Here is a 20,739-nt window from a genome sequence, read left to right as displayed (position 1 = left end):
TTCATCCATTTACTCCTATTTAAGGTGTCACCACTTACCTTATAGTGTACCCTTAAACCTATCAATTGGGCCAAAAATGATCTGGTGAATCTTGCTCTCACCAGCTGTCGATATGTTCCACCCAAAGCACTTTCGTATAAGCACTTGCCCACAATTTTTCCAGCAAATTCGAAATGCTTTAATTTCAAGTGTGACGCTCTATGCGGATTTGGATGTACCAAGGCCTGACGTTTGTCATGGAAACTACAGAATAAACCACCTCGAGGATCAAATAAAGCACTACAGATCAACTCAAACCATTCGCGGCGTAGACCACCCCAATCAATGCCTACAAAAATAATAATATGTATATTTATTAGCAAATCGGTTACTCACACTATGGCTAAAAAAGAAACAAAAACTCTATATCAGAGGAGAGTAGAATGTGAATTTAGTAGAATGGTAGGTTAACCCGTTTCGTTGACGTGAGGACCCAGTTGACGTTTTTCTACTGAAAAATAGTAAAAACTATTGTTAAGTCTTTTTTATATTAATCCATCGATATAGCCATTTCATTCGTCGACACCCAGAGAAGGAATATGATCACCTCAAACATGTTTTTAAAGCAAAATGTTATTTTTGGGTGGTGACCATTTAGAATGGTTTTCGCAACCATGTTATTTTCTCGGAAATCATGGATCTGATTTCGGCAAGCAGGTTATATTTGACGAGAAAATAACATTTTAGTAATAAACATGCTACATGATCACCATACAAAAATAACCTTTTGCTCTTGAAACATGTTTGAGGTGATCATATTCCTTCTCTGCGTGGAGCTGAATAAACATGGTTAATTAACAGGAATGTTTCTAATAAAAGTGTCGCCGTAATAGGTAGTTATCACGAATTTTGAGCATGGCGTTAGGACAATCCGCAATGCAAAGAAATTCGATACACTGGCCTGCCAAATTCAGATCCCTGTTGACGGGTTTCTACTGAAGTTACCAATTCATTGGGACACCACATTAAATAAAAATACTTATTACATATCGATATTTTAATTTAAAATAGTCTTCTCTCAATTTTATTAAAGTATTTTGTCTTCTCTGGAAGACATATGTATTTCAGAAGAAAAAAAATATTGTCGCGGAATTTTGAGTATGGTGCTACAACAAACCACCATGAAAAGAAAATCAATGTAATCACACAATTTCAGGGCCTACTTGACAAGTTTCTACTGAAGTTATCGGAATGGCAGAAATTGATAACGCAATATCTGGCTAATCGGTGGAGTTTGGGTACGAGATACATTGGTATGACATTTCGGGCCTTGAAAGTTTGGAAAATGAATCAAACACATATCAACTTCAAATGTACATATATAAAGATGACTCGATGGTTGAGATTTCGACAGCCTGGGAATTAAGTAAAGGTGAGCCGTAGAATGTTGTGGGATTAAACGAGATATGTGAGGATGAAATTCTTGATGCCGTTGAAACAGTGAAATACACCCGGAGAACGTGCTGCGCGAAAGGCGATAACTATTTCATTGGCCTGACAAGATAATGGTCCCCGTTTTTTGGAATTCTCATGGTGTGCTCGACAGTCTGTAGATGGGAAAAAGAACACAGGTTTCACTATTGCGAAATAACAATTGGAGAAAAAATGGCTCAGTTAACAAAGAAAAATTATATACTAAAAATTAAATTTCTTGAGGTTTTAGAAATTACACAATAAATAAATAAAAATTAAATTAAAAATGATGATGTTACACGCAGAGAAGAAACATGATTGTCACAATCATATTCCAAGAGCAAAATAATAAAAAATTAAATGGTCACGAAAACAATATACATGGTCTTTATGGCCATGTAATGGTTCTAGACATGTCTATACGTAACCTATAAAAATAATTTTTTTCCTTGCAAAAAAGCAAAAAAAATGAATGGTCAGGTACATGATTTTCCCGACCATGTAATGGTCTCAAATTCTATCATTTAATAATAGAACATGTTTGCGGCATCTGAGAACCATTTAACCCTCCGATGAGTGACAGTTCTGAACTTCACGGCCGTGTGAAAAGGTCCTTACGGACCTTTTTTTTGTAAATCATGTTTCATATAAATTTGTTTGTTTTGTTTTTATTGTTTATAACTAAATTCTACATGCAAAAATCATTTTTTCAATTTTTTTAATTTTTTTTGCTTGAATTTTCTTAAGACTATAATAAAAAAATTTAAAAATTATTGTTGTTGAGCGTGTACTTCTTGTCCCCTGCCCTGTTCGTAAGTGTTGCAGCGATGTAAAAGTGTGCTATGTTCTCCGTAAACAGCGTTGCCGCAGCCGAAGCAGTATGCCCGCGTTTTCCGCTGCCGCCCGTACTCAGAACGGCAAAGCCTACATGACGGTCTACTTGACCTAGCCGCAAACGACGGTACATTGCCTTCCATCGGTCTTGGTAATACCTGAAATGAAAAGAAAAATAAAAAAGAAATAAATATATATTCTATTCTTGAATTTGAAGATGTTTTTCTTACCCTGACATCGAATGCGTCCATCGCATTGCAAATCCTTGGATATGGTTGTTCAGGGCACGTTCTTCGATATTTGGTGTGGCCAATTGTTTCGTTAGCAGTAACAAGAACGACCGCCGTCTGTTACTCCTTTTTATAGGCTTCATTTCGTTGTAAATCGTAAAAGCAGCCAATGCAGCGACGTTGAACATATTATAAAATATGGCTCGTCAACGAGGCAGGTGTAGTGCATTGTGGAGAGCACGTTCACCACTTTATTTTTCTTCGGCACGTATGAGCATAACGATATATCCCCCTCGTTGAACCCAAATAATGTACTATTGATGGTGCGCTTCGGGTTCTTCTTGAACTCTTGTGGAATGAATGTTTTGTTGTAGCGCACTGTACCAACATATGTGGTCTTCCTCCTCAAAAAAATACGCGCAAAGTCAAGAGTGGTAAAGAAAGTATCCGCGTATATAGTACGGCCAGCATCTAAATATTTTTCCACAAGATCCAGCACTACGTTCTGCGCTTGGTTTATCTCCCCTCACAGGATAATAACTTTGTGAGTCGCATAACCACCATACTTTCAAACCATACTTAGCTGGCTTTGACGGAATATATTGTGTGAAGCGGGTGCGGCCTCTGTAAGGGAACAACTGTTCATCAACTGTTAGTGCTTCATGAGGAGTGTAAGCTGCTGCCAAGTTATGTTGCAACATTTCCCAAATGTCGTCAATAGCCGCAGTTTTGCTGTTGTCGAGTGTTTCCATTGTCGAATCGAATAAATTGCTTTATACACATGAAGCGATCGTACGACAACGCAGCTTTGTATATTGGGCAACGCGTCGCGTCCCATAATTCCATAGCTGGTTCATGGTTTGATCTTGTGAGTCCAGCATACAAAAGAATAGCTACAAAGGCGTCAAACTCTTTCACTGTCACTGGCTTCCACTCCTTTTTCTTCGTGGGATTCGCCAAATTCCATGCAGATGTAACCTCCCTGCCTTTACGATTTGTTTCACGTAGCACTAAGTGTTTTATTTCCTCTGTCATGATTGAACGCATTATTGTATAGGGGTCGTGTATATTTCCTGTTGGTCCTGGTTTCTTTCTTCTGAAGTCGACCACGTTATGATAACGATTGCGTGATGTAGGTGGTGCTTTTTTACTCCATTGGGTGCCATCTTTACCAATATAGTAACTTTCATTCATTTCCTGCCCATCATTTTCTTCCTCTTCGTCGCCATCAGTATCTTCATTTAGCTCGACGTATCCTTCAGTTTCGGCATCTGACTCTTCAGCATATTGGTATGTGCGATCTTCATCATCCTCAACTTCATAATTATCAATTGCAGCAATATTAATTTCTTCAACCATATCTTCGTCCATAAAATCAGCAAATCTACTGTCAGCTGCACGCCTTTCATCCGCAGTCATTTGCTGGTAACGTGTACTACGGCGTACAACAATTTCAGCAACGTCCAAATTACTTGCATCTGCCATATTTATATTTTTGTTTCTATCACACACGATTTTACTCTTCGCTGTCTAAACTTTGACTGATTTGGTTTTAGTTTAGTTTAGTTTTATTAACCCAAATTCATTCATATACAATATAATTTTTGATTTATCATTTAAATTCTAATTCCTATTTGCCTCTAAATTTCTATTGCGATATCACATCTCTAAATTGTCTCTTGTCCGGAAAAAGGGTAAAAACCGACAATTACTATTATGGCGATTAATACTAACTTACAACTACTTAATTAAAAATAAAAACTATTTACAATAATAAATGAACAAAATGGAAAATTCAATTATAGTTATCTACATATTTACAATATTTCTATGTCCTGAAATAGGCCTACTGTGTCGGGTCATAAACAATGTCGTCCGTCCTGTGTCGTCTATGGTAGTACATAAGTCTGCCTCTTTTGTCATATAGTCGTCCGTTATCAGACATTAGTCCAAGGCAAGTCGGGGGTAATCTCTTGCCACCGGTTAAAAGTTCATCAAACGCCTCCTGGGTCTTTACAATACCTCTAACCAAGCTGTTAGGATGATCATGATAGCGATCCAAATTTGGAATCCCATTATCCACTAAATAACGGTCAATCCGGGAGATACCACTATTTCCATAGATGGCTATGAGAGAGGGTCTTATATAGTGCCCCAACTGTTCATCCCATCGCGTCATCAGGCCCAAACAATGCCTAAGCATCCTCCTTTCATAAATGCAGATCCTCTCCATCTGGCGAGAGGAGATGTCACACCACATTGGGTACCCATACGCCAGGGTAGGGCGGACTACCTGTCGGTATATGGCCAATTTGACCCTTTCACACTGCCCTCTCCTCGACTTCAATATTCGAGAAAAGGCGTGGAAAACCGCCCTAGCCCTCTCCAGCGCACCGTCCACATGTCTGACGAAGCTCCAGCCTTCGTCAAATGTGACCCTAAGGTACCTCAGAGTGGTCCCATTCGCCACAGTCCCGCCTGGGACAGAAATCGACGGCACAAACCCCCTAGTATTCCTATACAATCGGCGCCTTCTTCCTTTGAATATAATGGACTGGCACTTACCAACATTCAGCACAAGCCTCCATTGCCGAAAATAGTCCACGAACGTCACCAAATATACCCTTATCAAAGCCTGGGCCGTCCTCGCCCTCGGGTGCGACGACGTGACCAAAATGTCGTCCGCATATACTAAAAGCTGAACCCCCTTAGGCGGTCCAGGTATATCTGCCAAATACAAATTATATAGGACAGGCCCCAAAGAAATTACCAACCGCTGACCAGACAAAGCATCTCCAACACTCACAGTGAAAGATCTACCTTTCAGGTAATCCTCCACCAAGCCGTATGTCTGTTCATCAAATCATATGCACGCATCTTATTGACAATTCCATCTTGCCACACGGTATCAAAGGCCTTTTCAAAGTGCAGACTCACGGCTATGGTGGCACTGCGAGCGTTAAATCCGCCTATAACCCTCTCGGTCAAGAGCATCAGTGCGTGGGTGGTCGACGTCGCCCTCCTAAAGCCAAACTGCTCATCCCTGAGTACATTCATATCCTCAATACCCATCTCAATTCTCTCCAGCATGAAACTCTCCAACAGTTTCCCAATGCTGGACAGCAAAGATATGGGTCTATAGCTCCTGGGGTCCCTACCGGGTTTCAGCATGGGCACCACCTTCGACCTTTTCCACACTCTAGGATAATAGCCCAAATTGAAGCAGTGGTTAAAAACAACCGCCAGGAACCTCCACGTCCTCATGTCCGTCCGTTTAAGTATACAATTTGGTACCCCGTCCTCACCACAACTCTTCTTGCCATTCAAACGTCTCAGAACAGCCCCAACATCACTAGGTCTGATTACCTGTGTCCGTCCGTCTCCTTTCACCAAGCCGTCCGCTGTCATCCCCGGAGAAAAAATAACAAATGTCCTGTATCGGTCCACAGTCCTATGGGGAACGTCACCATGGCCCCCACCCTGTATACCTGCCAGTTCGTCCGCAATCAACTCCACCTTGCTATCGTCCGTGGTCATCACCAGTCCCTGCCTGTCCGTTAGGTCCCCAATTTTATTCTGTCCAAGTACCCCAGCAAGACCCTTCACCTGTCTGAACATATTTGACCCAGTCCTGATGTTGCCTAGTCTCCTCAGATAAGATTCCTTCTCGAAATTGGATATGCGTTGTTGAATTATCCTGTCAATATTTCGGATCTCAGCCCCCAAAATGCGGGCTTCACTCTGGTTCAATAGCCTATATCTCATCCGGCGTAAATTCTTCTTTTGTCACATTAGATCCAAAATATCAGCAGGTAATTCTTCAAGCAATCCTCTATATGGTCTTAACCTCCTAATCGAGTGCCCCATCGCATCCGTAAAAGTGTCAGTCATATTCTGTATAGCCCAGTCAATTTCGTCCACTGTCACATTTCTTTCAGTTGGCAACCTACAATTGTCCAGTCCATCCGCCATAAGGTTATTAAATAACCCAAGACGAATTGACTTAAAGTCATATACCAGCCTCGGGGTGTAAGTCTCGAGTGTTCCCAACTCACAGACTAGCACAACCGCTCTGTGATCTGACTCATAGTCAAGTGTCTGAAGTCCTGTCAAGTCTCGTCCCATATCAACAGTAACCCCAGAAGTTGTCATAAAAATGTCAATATATGACGCACATGTTATAGTCTGTCTCGTAGGGCCGCACGTCGGTCTAATCCCCAGGTTAGAGCTCACCCTCAACCACTCCCTAAGAGTCCTGCCACTAACATTGGTGACGTTCCCACCCCAGACAGGATGCTTGGCATTCAAATCCCCCCCTATTACAGCCTAATTAGCATCAACTATACCTGGCAGAATGTCCAAATCCGTCTCCAGTACGTTCATGCCTGGCGGCTGGTATAGTGAAACAAAATACACTATACCATCCCCAGCACACTTAGCCCTAAAAATCGTGCCCTCCAATACCGTGGCATCAAATGGCACCCGCTCACCCTTAATAGTCTCCCTCACAAAAATAGCTGTACCCCTCCTCTTCTACCAATCCTGTCCTGACTATACGATCTATAACCCCTCAACTCTACAGCATGCCTATTACTCAACATGTGTTCTGCCAAAAGCAGAACGTCTGGCCTATTATCCTCAACAAATCTCGCAAGATAGTGTCTCTTGCTTCGAGATACTATAGAACTGACATTAATAAAAATACATTTATATCTATCCATCAAGACCACTAGTGAAAAATAGTCCAAATACGCCGCGAATCTTCTCATCATCCGTCCTCATCTGTCTAGAATTCACTGCATAGTTCGATACCTTCCTCATACAGGTCACAAAATCACCACCCAACAATCTATTATATTCATTATCAAACATACGCATATTCTCATCCACACTGACTGCCAAATCAGCCCGAGGTGGCAGAGCATTCGTATACGTCCCTGCCCACGAGCAACACTCGCATACGTCCCAGCCGTCCCACCCGCGACTATAGGTGGCGATGGCGGTGCCTGTGGCCGCACCATGCCCCTCGGACCGGGGCCCTACGAATCCTCTCCATCTCCTTTTTCTCCCTCATTCTCTCCAACAATTCAATTCTCTTCGGGCAGTCCCTAGCACTAGCCACATGCCCCTCAACCTTGCAATTCACACAAAAAGTAGGCCTGACCACTTTCCGCACAACCTGCCCAGTAACCGGATCCACCGAAATATTCTCTTGGTCCCCACTATCAGGTTCCGGCAACTCACAGTTTCCCGCACCATGAGGCCCGCCACACAGAAAAAAATATCACCAAAATATTTCCAATTAAAAAGTTAATTGAAGTTGAAAATTTTTTCAATTAATAAATTAATTGATACAATTAACTTTTTAATCATGATAGAAGCATTAAGTTAATTAAGTCAATGATTGAAAATTTTTAAATTTTTAATTAAAAAATTAATTGATACAATTAACTTTTTAATCGAATTCGGAAGACTAATTCAGTTAAAAAAGTGCTGATTTTTTTTAATTTTTAATTAAAATTGTATTTCAAACAACCATTTGTTAATCCAAATAAAAACTCTAAGCCAATTCAGAAAGTAATTAAAAATAGTTACCTTTTTTTTTTCATTAATAAATTAATTGAGTTTTGCAATCAACATCAATTAAATTTTTAATTGAATCAATTAAAAAATTAATTGAAATTAATTTGAAAATCAATTAATTTTTTAATCAAGAATTTTTTCTATGCCCAATTAAAACTATAATTGATACTATCATTTTCGTGATTGAAGACATTTCAATCCAAAAATTAATTGTATCAATTAATTTGGTGATTGAATCAGAAAAAATTTTTTTTATGTGCTTGACACATCTATATCTCATCGAACAGTTCACAGAGACGTGCCCATAACGCTGACAGTTATAGCACTGTATAAGTCCCTCCCTCGAATTTTTCTCAATGGTCACTCTGCACCTATCTATGAATTCTATCTTGTGGAATCCCCTTATATCAGAGTCATTCGAAAGTCAAACGGCCCACCTGTCACCCAACAACTTGGTGATACCCACAATTTCGATACTTAAACCAGTGGCAAGCACAAATCCCTTCACTTCGTCCTCGTCATATGTACTAGACAGTCCATTAATCATTAAGCTATGAGATCTCATCGCCCTTGGCGTGTTTGTATAAGAGTCCCAACCTTTGTCTTTCAGAAACATAATAGCCTTAGCATGATCATCTACTTTAGTCAATTTAAGATTCACTAAGTTTCTATTCATTATTTTTAAAGAAAATAAAGGGTGATTCTTTTGAGGTTAGGATTTTCATGCATTAGTATTTGACAGATCACGTGGGATTTCAGACATGGTGTCAAAGAGAAAGATGCTCAGTATGCTTTGACATTTCATCATGAATAGACTTACTAACGAGCCACAACGTCGAATTTTCAGTGAATGGGCCCTAGAAAAGTTGGCAGAAAAACCGCTTTTTTATCGACAAATTTTGTTCAGCGATGAGGCTCATTTCTGGTTGAATGGCTACGTAAATAAGCAAAATTGCCGCATTTGGAGTGAAGAGCAACCAGAAGCCGTTCAAGAACTGCCCATGCATCCCGAAAAATGCACTGTTTGGTGTGGTTTGTACGCTGGTGGAATCATTGGACCGTATTTTTTCAAAGATGCTGTTGGACGCAACGTTACGGTGAATGGCGATCGCTATCGTTCGATGCTAACAAACTTTTTGTTGCCAAAAATGGAAGAACTGAACTTGGTTGACATGTGGTTTCAACAAGATGGCGCTACATGCCACACAGCTCGCGATTCTATGGCCATTTTGAGGGAAAACTTCGGAGAACAATTCATCTCAAGAAATGGACCGGTAAGTTGGCCACCAAGATCATACGATTTGACGCCTTTAGACTATTTTTTGTGGGGCTACGTCAAGTCTAAAGTCTACAGAAATAAGCCAGCAACTATTCCAGCTTTGGAAGACAACATTTCCGAAGAAATTCGGGCTATTCCGGCCGAAATGCTCGAAAAAGTTGCCCAAAATTGGACTTTCCGAATGGACCACCTAAGACGCAGCCGCGGTCAACATTTAAATGAAATTATCTTCAAAAAGTAAATGTCATGGACCAATCTAACGTTTCAAGTAAAGAACCGATGAGATTTTGCAAATTTTATGCGTTTTTTTTAAAAAAAAAGTTATCAAGCTCTTAACAAATCACCCTTTAGTTTATGTCCCAAATGCTTGTCTAAACCTCTAGTAAGATCCCTAACATTTTATCCATATATCTTAATAATAGGTGGGCCGACCTTACCTTTCCTATTATTGTTGTCAATCTGGTTTCTTTTGGTGTTTTCTTCTGCTGCCATATGTCCTCGCTGCTGTTTCTCATTTCCCGCTGTTTGCACTTGATCCGTTTTTCCAATCACTTTTCCTTGATTTTCAGCTGGCTTCTCTCTTTCTTCTCCTCCATTCCCTTATTAACATTTTTCGGAATAGCACCCTTGCTTCTATCTATTGTTGCCGGCTTTGCAATATATTCACTTGTCTCCATCGCAGTACTGAGAGATTCGGCGGTCTCAGCCGCCCAGTCATCTAATTGTTGCTGTTGTTGTTGTTGTACAACAGAACCATATTCAGTCAAAGGGGGCAATTGTAAATTAATACTAAAATTGCCCTCAGTTAATTTACGAGTAAGCTCTTCATTTATTTTAACAAGCTCTTCAATTCTCGCAAGAGCTACTTGATAGTCTTTTCGCATGGGATCGAGCTGTTTACTTAATGCTTCGATAGCCGCTGCTGCTTTCATCGATTCATAATCGTCTGCAGATGATTCAGGCGATTTGCCTTTTCTTCTTTCATTTTTAGAATTTCTTTTCTTGTGCCCAGAAACACTTTCAACAACATTACAGTCACTTTGGCACACACTAGAAGCACCACTCATTCGTCTTTCAATATTTGGTTTATTAATTATTGAATCGCTTACTATGCGATTCTCAACTTTGGGTGCACCAAAAGCACCATCGCTTTGGTCTCCCATCTCTCCACTTCACTTGCTTAATCAAAAGTTCTTTTTATCACTTCAAGGGTTGATTTATTGTCTTTGTGTCAGAAATAAACTTTGTTTATTGTCTTTTTTCACTAACACTGAGATTTAAAGTGAGCTGGCACCTTTACCACGACCAGTCATTTTTCACTTTAAAATTTCACTTCACGAATGATGCACAAGAACTAATATTTTTTTTGTAATAATTTTTCTGATTTCAATCAATATTTTTAATTAATTGGCGTATAATTTTGAGTCGAGATGAGTCGCCATATTCGGCGGCGGTTTTGACTGGCACCAACGGGTTGGCGGGGGATAAAATCGGCGGCGCGACTCGGTGGCTTCATTCCCTGTTTGGTACTATCCTCCGCCGACTCGACACAATTGCAAAAATGGGTCGGGTTCAATCGCTGGAATAACGCCATTAATTTTGTTTAATCCTCTGTTTCCGAACATACAAACTCGCTCGCTATTCACAAATATTAATACATGAGGTCATCACCACTTCGGAAGCCAATATTGAAGGGCTCATCGAACAGTTTGTTTTTCAAACAAGAGAGGGAGTTAGAGATACAATGTTAAAATTTACATTTGTCCAAGAAAGACGACTTTTTATATTTTTTCTATTTTTCAATTTTTCTATATTTTTTATATTTTTTCGATTTTTCAATTTTTCATTTTTTTAGTAATCAAAATTGGAGTAGTTCAATCCTAGAAAGTTTTTGTTTGGTGAGTCCATCACATTTTAGATAGTTTTTTTTTCTATTATGCGCTCAATGGCCATTTCGTTATAACAAGTTGGCTGATAAGTCCCCGGTCTAACAAAGAAACACATTTTTTTGTCAAAATTCAGTTTCATTATTCAACATAGTTCCCTTCAAGAGCGATACAACGATTATAACGACCTTCCAATTTTTTGATACCATTTTAGTAGTACTCCTTCGGTCTTGCCTCAAAATAGTCCTCAGTTTCGGCGATCACCTCTTCATTGCACCCAAATTTTTTCCCTGCGAGCATCCTTTTGAGGTCTGAGAGCAAGAAAAAGTCGCTGCGGGGCAGATCTGGAGAATACAGTGGGTGGGGAAGCAATTCGAAGCCCAATTCATGAATTTTTGCCATCGTTCTCAATGACTTGTAGCACGGTGCGTTGTCTTGGTGGAACGACACTTTTTTCTTCTTCATATGGGGCCGATTTGCCGCGATTTCGACCTTCAAACGCTCCAATAACGCCATATAATAGTCACTGTTGATGGTTATTCCGTTCTCAAGATAATCGATAAAAATTATTCCATGCGCATCCCAAAAAACAGAGGCCATTACTTTGCCAGCGGACTTTTGAGTCTTTCCACGCTTCGGAGACGGTTCACCGGTCGCTGTCCACTCAGCCGACTGTCGATTGGACTCAGGAGTGTAGTGATGGAGCCATGTTTCATCCATTGTCACATATCGACGGAAAAACTCGGGTGTATTACGAGTTAACAGCTGCAAACACCGCTCGCGCGGCACCCATTTTGCACAGAGCTTCCGCATATCCAAATATTGATGAATGATATGACCAACACGTTCCTTTGATATCTTTAAGGCCTCTGCTATCTCGATCAACTTCATTTTACGATCATTCAAAATCATTTTGTGGATTTTTTTATGTTTTCGTCGGTAACCACCTCTTTCGGGCGTCCACTGCGTTTGCATACCACTCAATTATTGTTGATTTCCCTGGGGCAGAGTCCGGAAACTCATTATCAAGCCAAGTTTTTGCTTCCACCGTATTTTTTCCCTTCAGAAAACAGTATTTTATCAAAACACGAAATTCCTTTTTTTCCATTTTTTCACAATAACAAAAGTTGATTCACAAAAGACGCTCTATCTCACAAACTAATTGACTTACAGACGTCAAATTTTGACACGAATCATTTGAAGGTTGGTACTATATAAAAATAATATGCATTTAAAACTAGCGACGCCATCTATGTGTCAGACCGGGGTCTTATCAGCCAACCTGTTATAAAACGGATAGTTTGTTCGATAAAGACAATTGTCGAGAATATGGAAACCCGAAACAACTGTTTGGAATTTATGTTTATATTTTTAATAACACCATAAAACCAATAATGGTAGGCTTATAAATAAGCCTATTAATAACGTCCCAGCAAAAACTCTCATTACCCGGTAATCTTGTAGGTAAGCCTATTAAAAAACCACTTATTAATTGGCATCCCTACATTTACATACGCATGTAGGAGGATAGTGCTCCTCCCCAGGCATGTCTTAGTAGTGCTTTTAAAGCATATAATCACCTAATATGTAATCACTTATTCGTAGATATACCAAAGTTCGCAAGATATTGATATCTCTAACCGATTACAATGGATCAAAATATGGCGTGTAATGTTGGGGTTTACGTTTCTCGTATCAAAAGTAAAATAAACGAATGAGATATTACCTCGAAAAAAAAAAACAATGTTTCAACAAACTTCCAATTCCTTTAATATTCGATATTATCACTTACCTTGTTCTCCCTGGAATGTTACTTCGAAATTGCCACACCAATCGGAAACTGAAAAATGTTTCGTTGCCTTCATACTGCTCTCCAGAATCTTGTCACGCTGAACTTTTAGTGCCAATTTTTCGTGATAGTAATTAGCATGGAATTTACGAACTTCGTGATAGAAGAAATCCTGTTTATCCTTAAACGTTTCCGATCCTCCGATATTTTTCAATAGGAAATGGGTAAATGTGGCCGCAATAATATTTCGATCCCTCGAAGCCAACTCGATTTTGGGCTGTGCCCCATCATCAATAATAAAAATAGGCCCATGCACATGGGTCGGTAGATGGGGTAGAAAATGAAATTTGGTCGATGGACAAAGTCGGAATGTAGCAATACGTTTGGGTATGAATTTCAGAATCATTTCTTTTATTGTTACCTGGAAAATTAAAGAGTTCTTAGTAGGATTTCGCATATACACAATAATCAAACACGCGGGGAAAACTTCTTTCCCCAACAACTCACTTGTTTGGGTCCTACCGAGCAAAGGACTTTGCGAGGCTTGGATTTGGTTGCCCCAAAAATACTCAATAGACGAGCCTCATAGCAAATGTTGTGCTTACGTGAAGCAATATTCTTATGCACCAATGTGGTGTCGCTACCTATAGCAAAGAAAGAGAGAGCGAGCAAAGGACGTTTGTTTTATTCACTTTGTTATGGAAGTAGGTGGTTTCTTTAAGTCTCAAGGTCATACTTACTGCTTAAAACTATTATGTCAAAGTCACCATTGGGTAACTTTTGTTCAAGGTAACTTATAACTGCCCGTAGACATATGGGCTCCGGAAAAAGTGCTGTTACGGCAACGCGTGCATTAACACGGTCATATGAGAAGGCAATAGCATTACGCAATTTTTCCAATGGTTGACCATTTAGATCATAGGTTTCCACATGATAACCCTGAAAAACAAGAGGTAAATTGAATTGGAGACAATGGTGTACTCAAATCATTTGTCTGCAAACAAATGAAGTAAATGGGCATATGAATGTTTCAGGTGCTCTTACACGCAAAAAAATAATTCTTTCCTCCCAAACGAAATTTTAGACAAACAAAGTTCGTTTCTCATTTGCTTTTCGATGTAAGGAAGTGTATTTGGGAGAAAAGTATATACTTTTTGTGATAAGCGTTTATTCTTTTCCAGGATGTAGAAACAATTTCATAAGGACAAACTCAAAAAAAAAAAAAAAAAAAAAAAACATTGTTTTCTTGCTAATTGCATTTTCCCTCATATCTTTCTCACACCCACGATGTTTTTTAGTTCTTAACACCTTTTCCTGTAATACCAACAATGTAGAAGAAATTATACGATTTTATAAATTTTTAAAATTTTGTTTACCTTTCGCCTGGACGGAGAATCGAACCGCGGACCATGCACTTTGTAAGCCAACACACTAACCACTGGGCTATGTACCTGTTATGGTCATCAATAGATAAATATCCATATAAGTTACATTTATATAGCATAGCTTGCGGCGCCCACGAACCGAATAAACAAAGTTTATTTAACAGAAACAAACATTTAGTTTGGCACCGTGGTGCAGTGGTTGCTACGTCCGACTTGCATGCCAAGGGTCATGGGTTCGATCCCTGCTTCGACCAAAGTTTTTTTTTTGTTGTTTTTTTTTTACATATATTCCAGATATGTTCGGAAGATTCCGAAAAAATGTTCAACATTTCATTGTAGTATATTAAATTTTGAACTGTAAAAATGTGTCTTATTAAAGACCTAAAGTCAGAAAAGAACAGTGTTTGATATAAACGAAATGGACTGTGTTGTTGTTTCAAAAATAACTTTTTTTATTGAAAAAATAAAAATTTTGTAACAAACGAATTTTTTTGGTGATAAAAGTTTAAAATTTTGGAAGCAATTCAAAAAACTCTAACAAAAGAAAAACGTTTTCGGTACACGCTTTCCAAACGTTTTTTTTCTTTGCGTGTACACAGGCTATATACAATGGATATCTTTCCCTAACAATGAATAGAGTAATTAATACCATCGTGGTTCCTCTTGGAAGCTATAGGTCTGAGTATAATACCAAATTCTAACAAATAATAATAATATTAATTAATGTTTGGGTGTTGCAAAACTTTTTCGTTAAGTGGTGTCTAATATTATGCTCCCATAGAATTCGGCAAAAATCCCAAATACGATTAGAGATGTCATGCAGGTAGCCCTCCGAATGGCTGCGAAATTGGCGAAGGAATGTGGTCCGAAATCATGCAGAGCTTTGGAGACATAATGTAAAGTGTAGCCACTCTTCGGCGGATATTCCAATTACAGTACATAGCTTTATTCCTCAACTCGAGAACGGTCATGACCTGCCACATATTCCTAAACGAGATGGCAGAGCAATTCAATCTTAAGTGCATGGGAGCATGTATGTTCTTAGGGAAATATCAGTGACCTGAAAACCGGACTAGGACTATCACTACGATGACGAATAACCTTTGGAAGTACCACAATAGTTTGATAGACACAAAGCAATATCATAGTAACTTAAGTCAGCTGATTAGGTTTAATTAGGTTGGTCCAAAAGAAGAATAAAATTGCGAGGTTTTACCTGCAAAACCTGAAAACGCCAATAATGACCCACAATATTTCAAATGAAAATAATTATAGTTTATTTTAGTTTAGTCTGTTAGCATCTGTGATAGCAACATAAGTTTTACTGTGATATTAGTTTAAGTTAATTATTTTTGAAATTACCAAATATGTGTTTTATGTCGAATTGTACACCCAGAGAAGGAATATGATCACCTCAAAAATGTTTTAAGAGCAAAATGTTATTTTTGGGTGGTGACCATGTAACATGGTTTTCGCAACCATGTTATTTTCTCGGAAATCATGTATCTGATTTCGGCAAGCAGTTTATATTTGACAAGAAAATAACAATTTAGTGACAAACATGTTACATGGTCACCATACAAAAATAACATTTTGCTCTTGAAACATGTTTGAGGTGATTATATTCCTTCTCTGCGTGTAGTAATATCGTAATAATGGACGTATTTGTTAGCAAATGTAATTGACGATAAATTGAATGTAAGTGAAACTTGTACGGAAAACAATAGAAGATATTTATGATAAGATCTAATGTATTTCCATATTATATTGTTGCCAGATCAAATAAAAAATCATCCCTGATGAAGCTGGAAATAATCCCAGCGAAACGTTGGATGAAAATAATGGAATAATTCAATATTTGTTTTAGTCGCATTCAAAAATGGTCTTCAAACCCCCAGAGAAAATATATACAGAGAAGTTGAACATAAAATCAAATTTCCTTTTTAGGAATGTGCATCGTTTCCATGTGGGACCTATTTTCGCTTATTGGGATTTGACAATGGTGAGTGTACTGTACATCCTTTGGATCTTCCGGAACGCTTTGTATTTCTTTAGTGCTTCGGCCGGAGTTTCAGACTTACTCCTATACACAGAAAAAAATATCACCAAAATATTTCCAATTAAAAAGTTAATTGAAGTTGAATATTTTTTCAATTAATAAATTAATTGATACAATTAACTTTTTAATCAAGATAGAACATAAAGTTAATTAAGTCAATGATTGAAAATTTTAAAATTTTTAATTAAAAAATTAATTTATACAATTAACTTTTTAATCAAATTCGGAAGACTAAGTCAGTTAAAAAAAGTGATGAACATTTCTTAATCCAAATAAAAACTCTAAACCAATTCAGAAAGTAATTGAAAATAGTTACCTTTTTAAATAAAAAATTAATTGGGGTTTGGATTCAAAATCAATTAAATTCTTAATTGAATCAATTAAAAAATTAATTGAAAATTGCTAATGACATCAATTAATATTTTAATCAAGAATTTTTTCTATGCCCAATTAAAACTGTGATTGATACTATCATTTTCGTGATTGAAGACATTTCAATTAAAAAATTAATTGGATCAATTAATTTCGTGATTGAATCAGAAAAAAATTTTTTTGTGTGTAGAAGAACTCCATAGTCAGCTATAGCGAAAGCAAATTGATGTGGATGACTAGTTTTGGGACTTTCTCCTATAGATAGATCCAAGGTAAGCTAAAGCGAACTTAAAATGATAAGACGGCCCTTGGTCGGGGTTCACAATTTAGTCCTATGGCCAGAGTCCAAAGTGGGGTAATACGATTACAAATTGATATCAGTGATATGCCTTCGGTCGGGGTTGAAGACTCTCACACAAAAAAGTATCAATTAATTTGATTGTCAATACAATTAAAATTATGTTTGAATTTGAGCTAACAATGTATTTTGTAAATACAATTACGATTTTAGTCACTTTAGCAACTAATTTTGTTATATCAACAAACATTTTGTTATATCAACAAAAATTTTGTTGAACTTAAAAAATTTCGGTAACACCAATTTATTGTTAGCTCAAAAATTATAATAATATTATAATATAACGCGAGCTTAAAACGATGATGGTGGGCGGCCCTTGATCGGGGTTCAGAGTCCAAAGTGGGCTAATGCGATTACCAATTGAATCCAGTGACAGGTCTTGGGTCGGGGTTAAAGACTCTCTCCTATGGACAGAATCCAAAGGGGCTAACACCATTCTAAAGTGAAAGCCTTTCAACCGAGTTTTAAGATGTTCCTTTGTGAACAGAGTCCAAAGTGGGCTAACGCCATTCTAAAGTGGCATAAGAGAATGGCCTTCGGCCGGTCTTAATATTTTCTAAATAGTGGGCTTACGCGATTCCACCGCGGAGCCACCGTGGTGCAATGGTTAGCATGCCCGCCTTGCATACACAAGGTCGTGGGTTCGATTCCTGCTTCGACCGAACACCAAAAAGTTTTTCAGCGGTGGATTATCCCACCTCAGTAATGCTGGTGACATTTCTGAGGGTTTCAAAGCTTCTCTAAGTGGTTTTACTGCAATATGGAACGCCGTTCGGACTCGGCTATAAAAAGGAGGTCCCTTGTCATTGAGCTTAACATGGAATCGGGCAGCACTCAGTGATTAGAGAGAAGTTCACCAATGTGGTATCACAATGGGCTGAATAGTCTAAGTGAGCCTGATACATCGGGCTGCCACCGAACCTAAACTAACCTAACCTAACCTACGCGATTCCAAAGCGCTTGCGGCTGGGGATTAAGACTTTCCATAATGGGTTAACACGATGTCAAAGCGCCTTAAGTGGCGCTTTGCCCCATTTTTGAGATACTCTGAATTTGGGTTTGGGAATTATATTTATATTGGGCCTGCCTATTTGCATATCGCAGAGAAATCCACCTCGGTTGGATTTCTCAACGAAATGGCTATGCTGTTTAATATTCGCCAAAAAAGTGTTCGCTTTTTTGCTACAAAAAAATTAACTCAGACTTTGTTGGGTCCTTTCATTCAGCACTCCAATTAGACATCACAGATCTATTACTTACCTTAATCGGATCTTCACCCTGCTCAAATTGACAGGCATTACCAAATTCATCTCTAGGCTCAATGTGCAATAGCGTTGGTGAGCCAGCACAGCAAACAACTGTACTTGCCGGTCGTATAAACCGTGAACGCCTGGCATCTATGGGACCAGGAACAAATGACTTGGTAAACGGTGAACCAGCTATGTGACTTGAGCCGATCATCACAGAGATCTTATATTGTCCTGCGGTGCGTACGGTAAACTTAACTTTGGCTATATTGGCATTATTGGGATCTGTGGGTGAGCCCAATTCACTGATGGTAACCATTTTGCGGGTGCCTTCGGTAACTTCAACAAAAAATTGATCTGTATCACAGATGGGATAAGGCTGGCCATTGCGCTGGTAGAAGCGAACAACAAAACACATGGTACCACCTACAACGGCAGGATCTTTCCAGTCCCATTGGACTTTACAATTGGCTGGCAGTAGATATTTGCCTGTTACATATTGCAGCAATGAGTGACGAGCCTCGGGAGCCAATGAGGGTTGGGTCATGGCAGCCAATGTGACGAGACCGGCCACAGAGACTGACACGACCAGCATACCACCCCAAGTCCAGGCATCTTGATGTTGACTTGACTTCACCACCGTGGACCATAGTTGGGCCTTCAAGGCATCCAATTGAGCTTTTGATGTGGGCAAATTTTGTCGAGCCTGTGACCAGATTTGCCAATCTTTACCAAGAATTTTACTGGCCCTTGAATCCTCTAGCCAATAGACATCTTCCAGGGAGGCAACTTCAACATTTAGTAGACGTTGATAGTGATGTTGTAGACGATGATCCTTTAGCCATTCTCGTAGTATGAGTTTCTGTTGCAAATGCATTGCGGCTCTTTGTAAACGTTGTTCATCTCCTGGCGGTAGTTCTGGTAATCGATCAGGATCGCCACAACTTGATAGTGATGATATACCTGTAAGAGGAAAAGAAGAGAAATGACGAGATTTTATTAGGATTGGGATTCTTGATTAATGTGAAAAAACTCTTTAACGGTGGCTAGAGAAAAACATTTGATAACTGTTTCGAGAAAATATACAAACTTGATGTTCTGCTTTTGTCAAAACACTGCCAGCTCTACCGGAAGCACCCAAGCATACTGAGCTGCGTATTGATGCTGCAAAACCATCAAATTCGAAGTTGCGGGCAATATATTAAAGTCGTTTTTATAGCTTTTGGATTCAGGATCCCTTCCAACCTTAGAATGATACTACCGTTTAAACGCACGTATTAAAAATAGTGTAAATGCGATGTTATTATCTTTCAGTTGTCCATTTCAACGGGTGTTAGGTTAGGCTATAGAGGATGACACCAATCCCTAGAAAGGGAATTGGTTTCCACTTGGACCATATTGGTTCAATGTGATTCCTCATAATTGCTTTTCTCGACTTTATCAATCTATCTTCCTCCGTCAGGATTGACCCACAAGGAGACCGTTGATCGCCTTCAAATACTCGAGAAATGAAAATGGGAATTTGGTCACCATGTATTTATTAACGAAAATGTATTTCAGCCATCTTCATCATTTTTATATTTATGCGATATATTGTCCAAATCAGTGATGATGAGGGTGCAACGTTTAGGTCCAAACTGAATAAAATTATAAATTAGCGCTTGAGCCTCCAAAATAAAAGCATGTGTCGGCTTCTTGTCCATATGTCCAACTTGCGCCCTTTTGTGTGCGGTGGAAAAAAGAGGATCAAAGTTTTCTCCTTTAAATATCAACGATTCGCTTCTTTTTGTAAAATGTAGCAATAAAGAAAATATCATGTGACCCTGATTTATTACACTGAACCGATAGCGAAAAATTTCCCACAAAAATTTCCAAATTTATGGAAATTTCTCACCAAATCCCCATCTAAAAAAATTCGTCCCCATCCACGAAAAATATCCCCAATTTGGGGGAAATTCCCAATACTAGCAACACTGACTATGAGTAACCAAAGTAAAGGCCTTGAGACAATCCCCTTGTATTAGTCGCATTTTTTGTAGAGTTCGCGAGTTCCTCTTCTATATTTCTATGAAATAACATTCCCTCACTCACACCATTCCATCATAGTGCAAGTAATACCTTCTTGATTCACGTATTATCAATGGCACCTTCAATTCCCAGAAATGTCGCCAATGTATGTTACCTGCCACGAGTGTAGTAATATGGGAATCTGTAACAGCTGCCTTACCACTATTTTGGACAAAATTTGTATTTTTTCCATAACAC

The 20,739-nt window shown here is 38.8% G+C and overlaps 1 protein-coding gene across 3 annotated transcripts in view; it reads right to left on the bottom strand.

Moving 5' to 3' along the window:
• LOC142226186 (apoptosis-resistant E3 ubiquitin protein ligase 1) overlaps window positions 1-20,739 on the bottom strand; it is a 157,177-nt gene that overhangs the window by 3,067 nt on the left and 133,371 nt on the right. For 2 of the 3 annotated variants that reach the window (XM_075296072.1, XM_075296075.1), the window contains 5 exons: window positions 18,488-19,437; window positions 13,794-13,992; window positions 13,561-13,697; window positions 13,057-13,492; window positions 39-328 (listed from right to left, as the gene is read on the bottom strand). In XM_075296072.1, coding sequence (XP_075152187.1) covers window positions 39-328; window positions 13,057-13,492; window positions 13,561-13,697; window positions 13,794-13,992; window positions 18,488-19,437 — 2,012 coding nt within the window. The remainder of the gene's footprint in view (window positions 1-38; window positions 329-13,056; window positions 13,493-13,560; window positions 13,698-13,793; window positions 13,993-18,487; window positions 19,438-20,739) is intronic. The other variant, XM_075296073.1, reaches the window with a different exon arrangement.

The sequence above is a fragment of the Haematobia irritans genome, chromosome 2 (genome assembly GCF_050003625.1).
Source record: "Haematobia irritans isolate KBUSLIRL chromosome 2, ASM5000362v1, whole genome shotgun sequence".
NCBI classification, from domain to species: domain Eukaryota; kingdom Metazoa; phylum Arthropoda; class Insecta; order Diptera; family Muscidae; genus Haematobia; species Haematobia irritans.
This window is presented reverse-complemented; position numbering and strand designations above follow the sequence as displayed.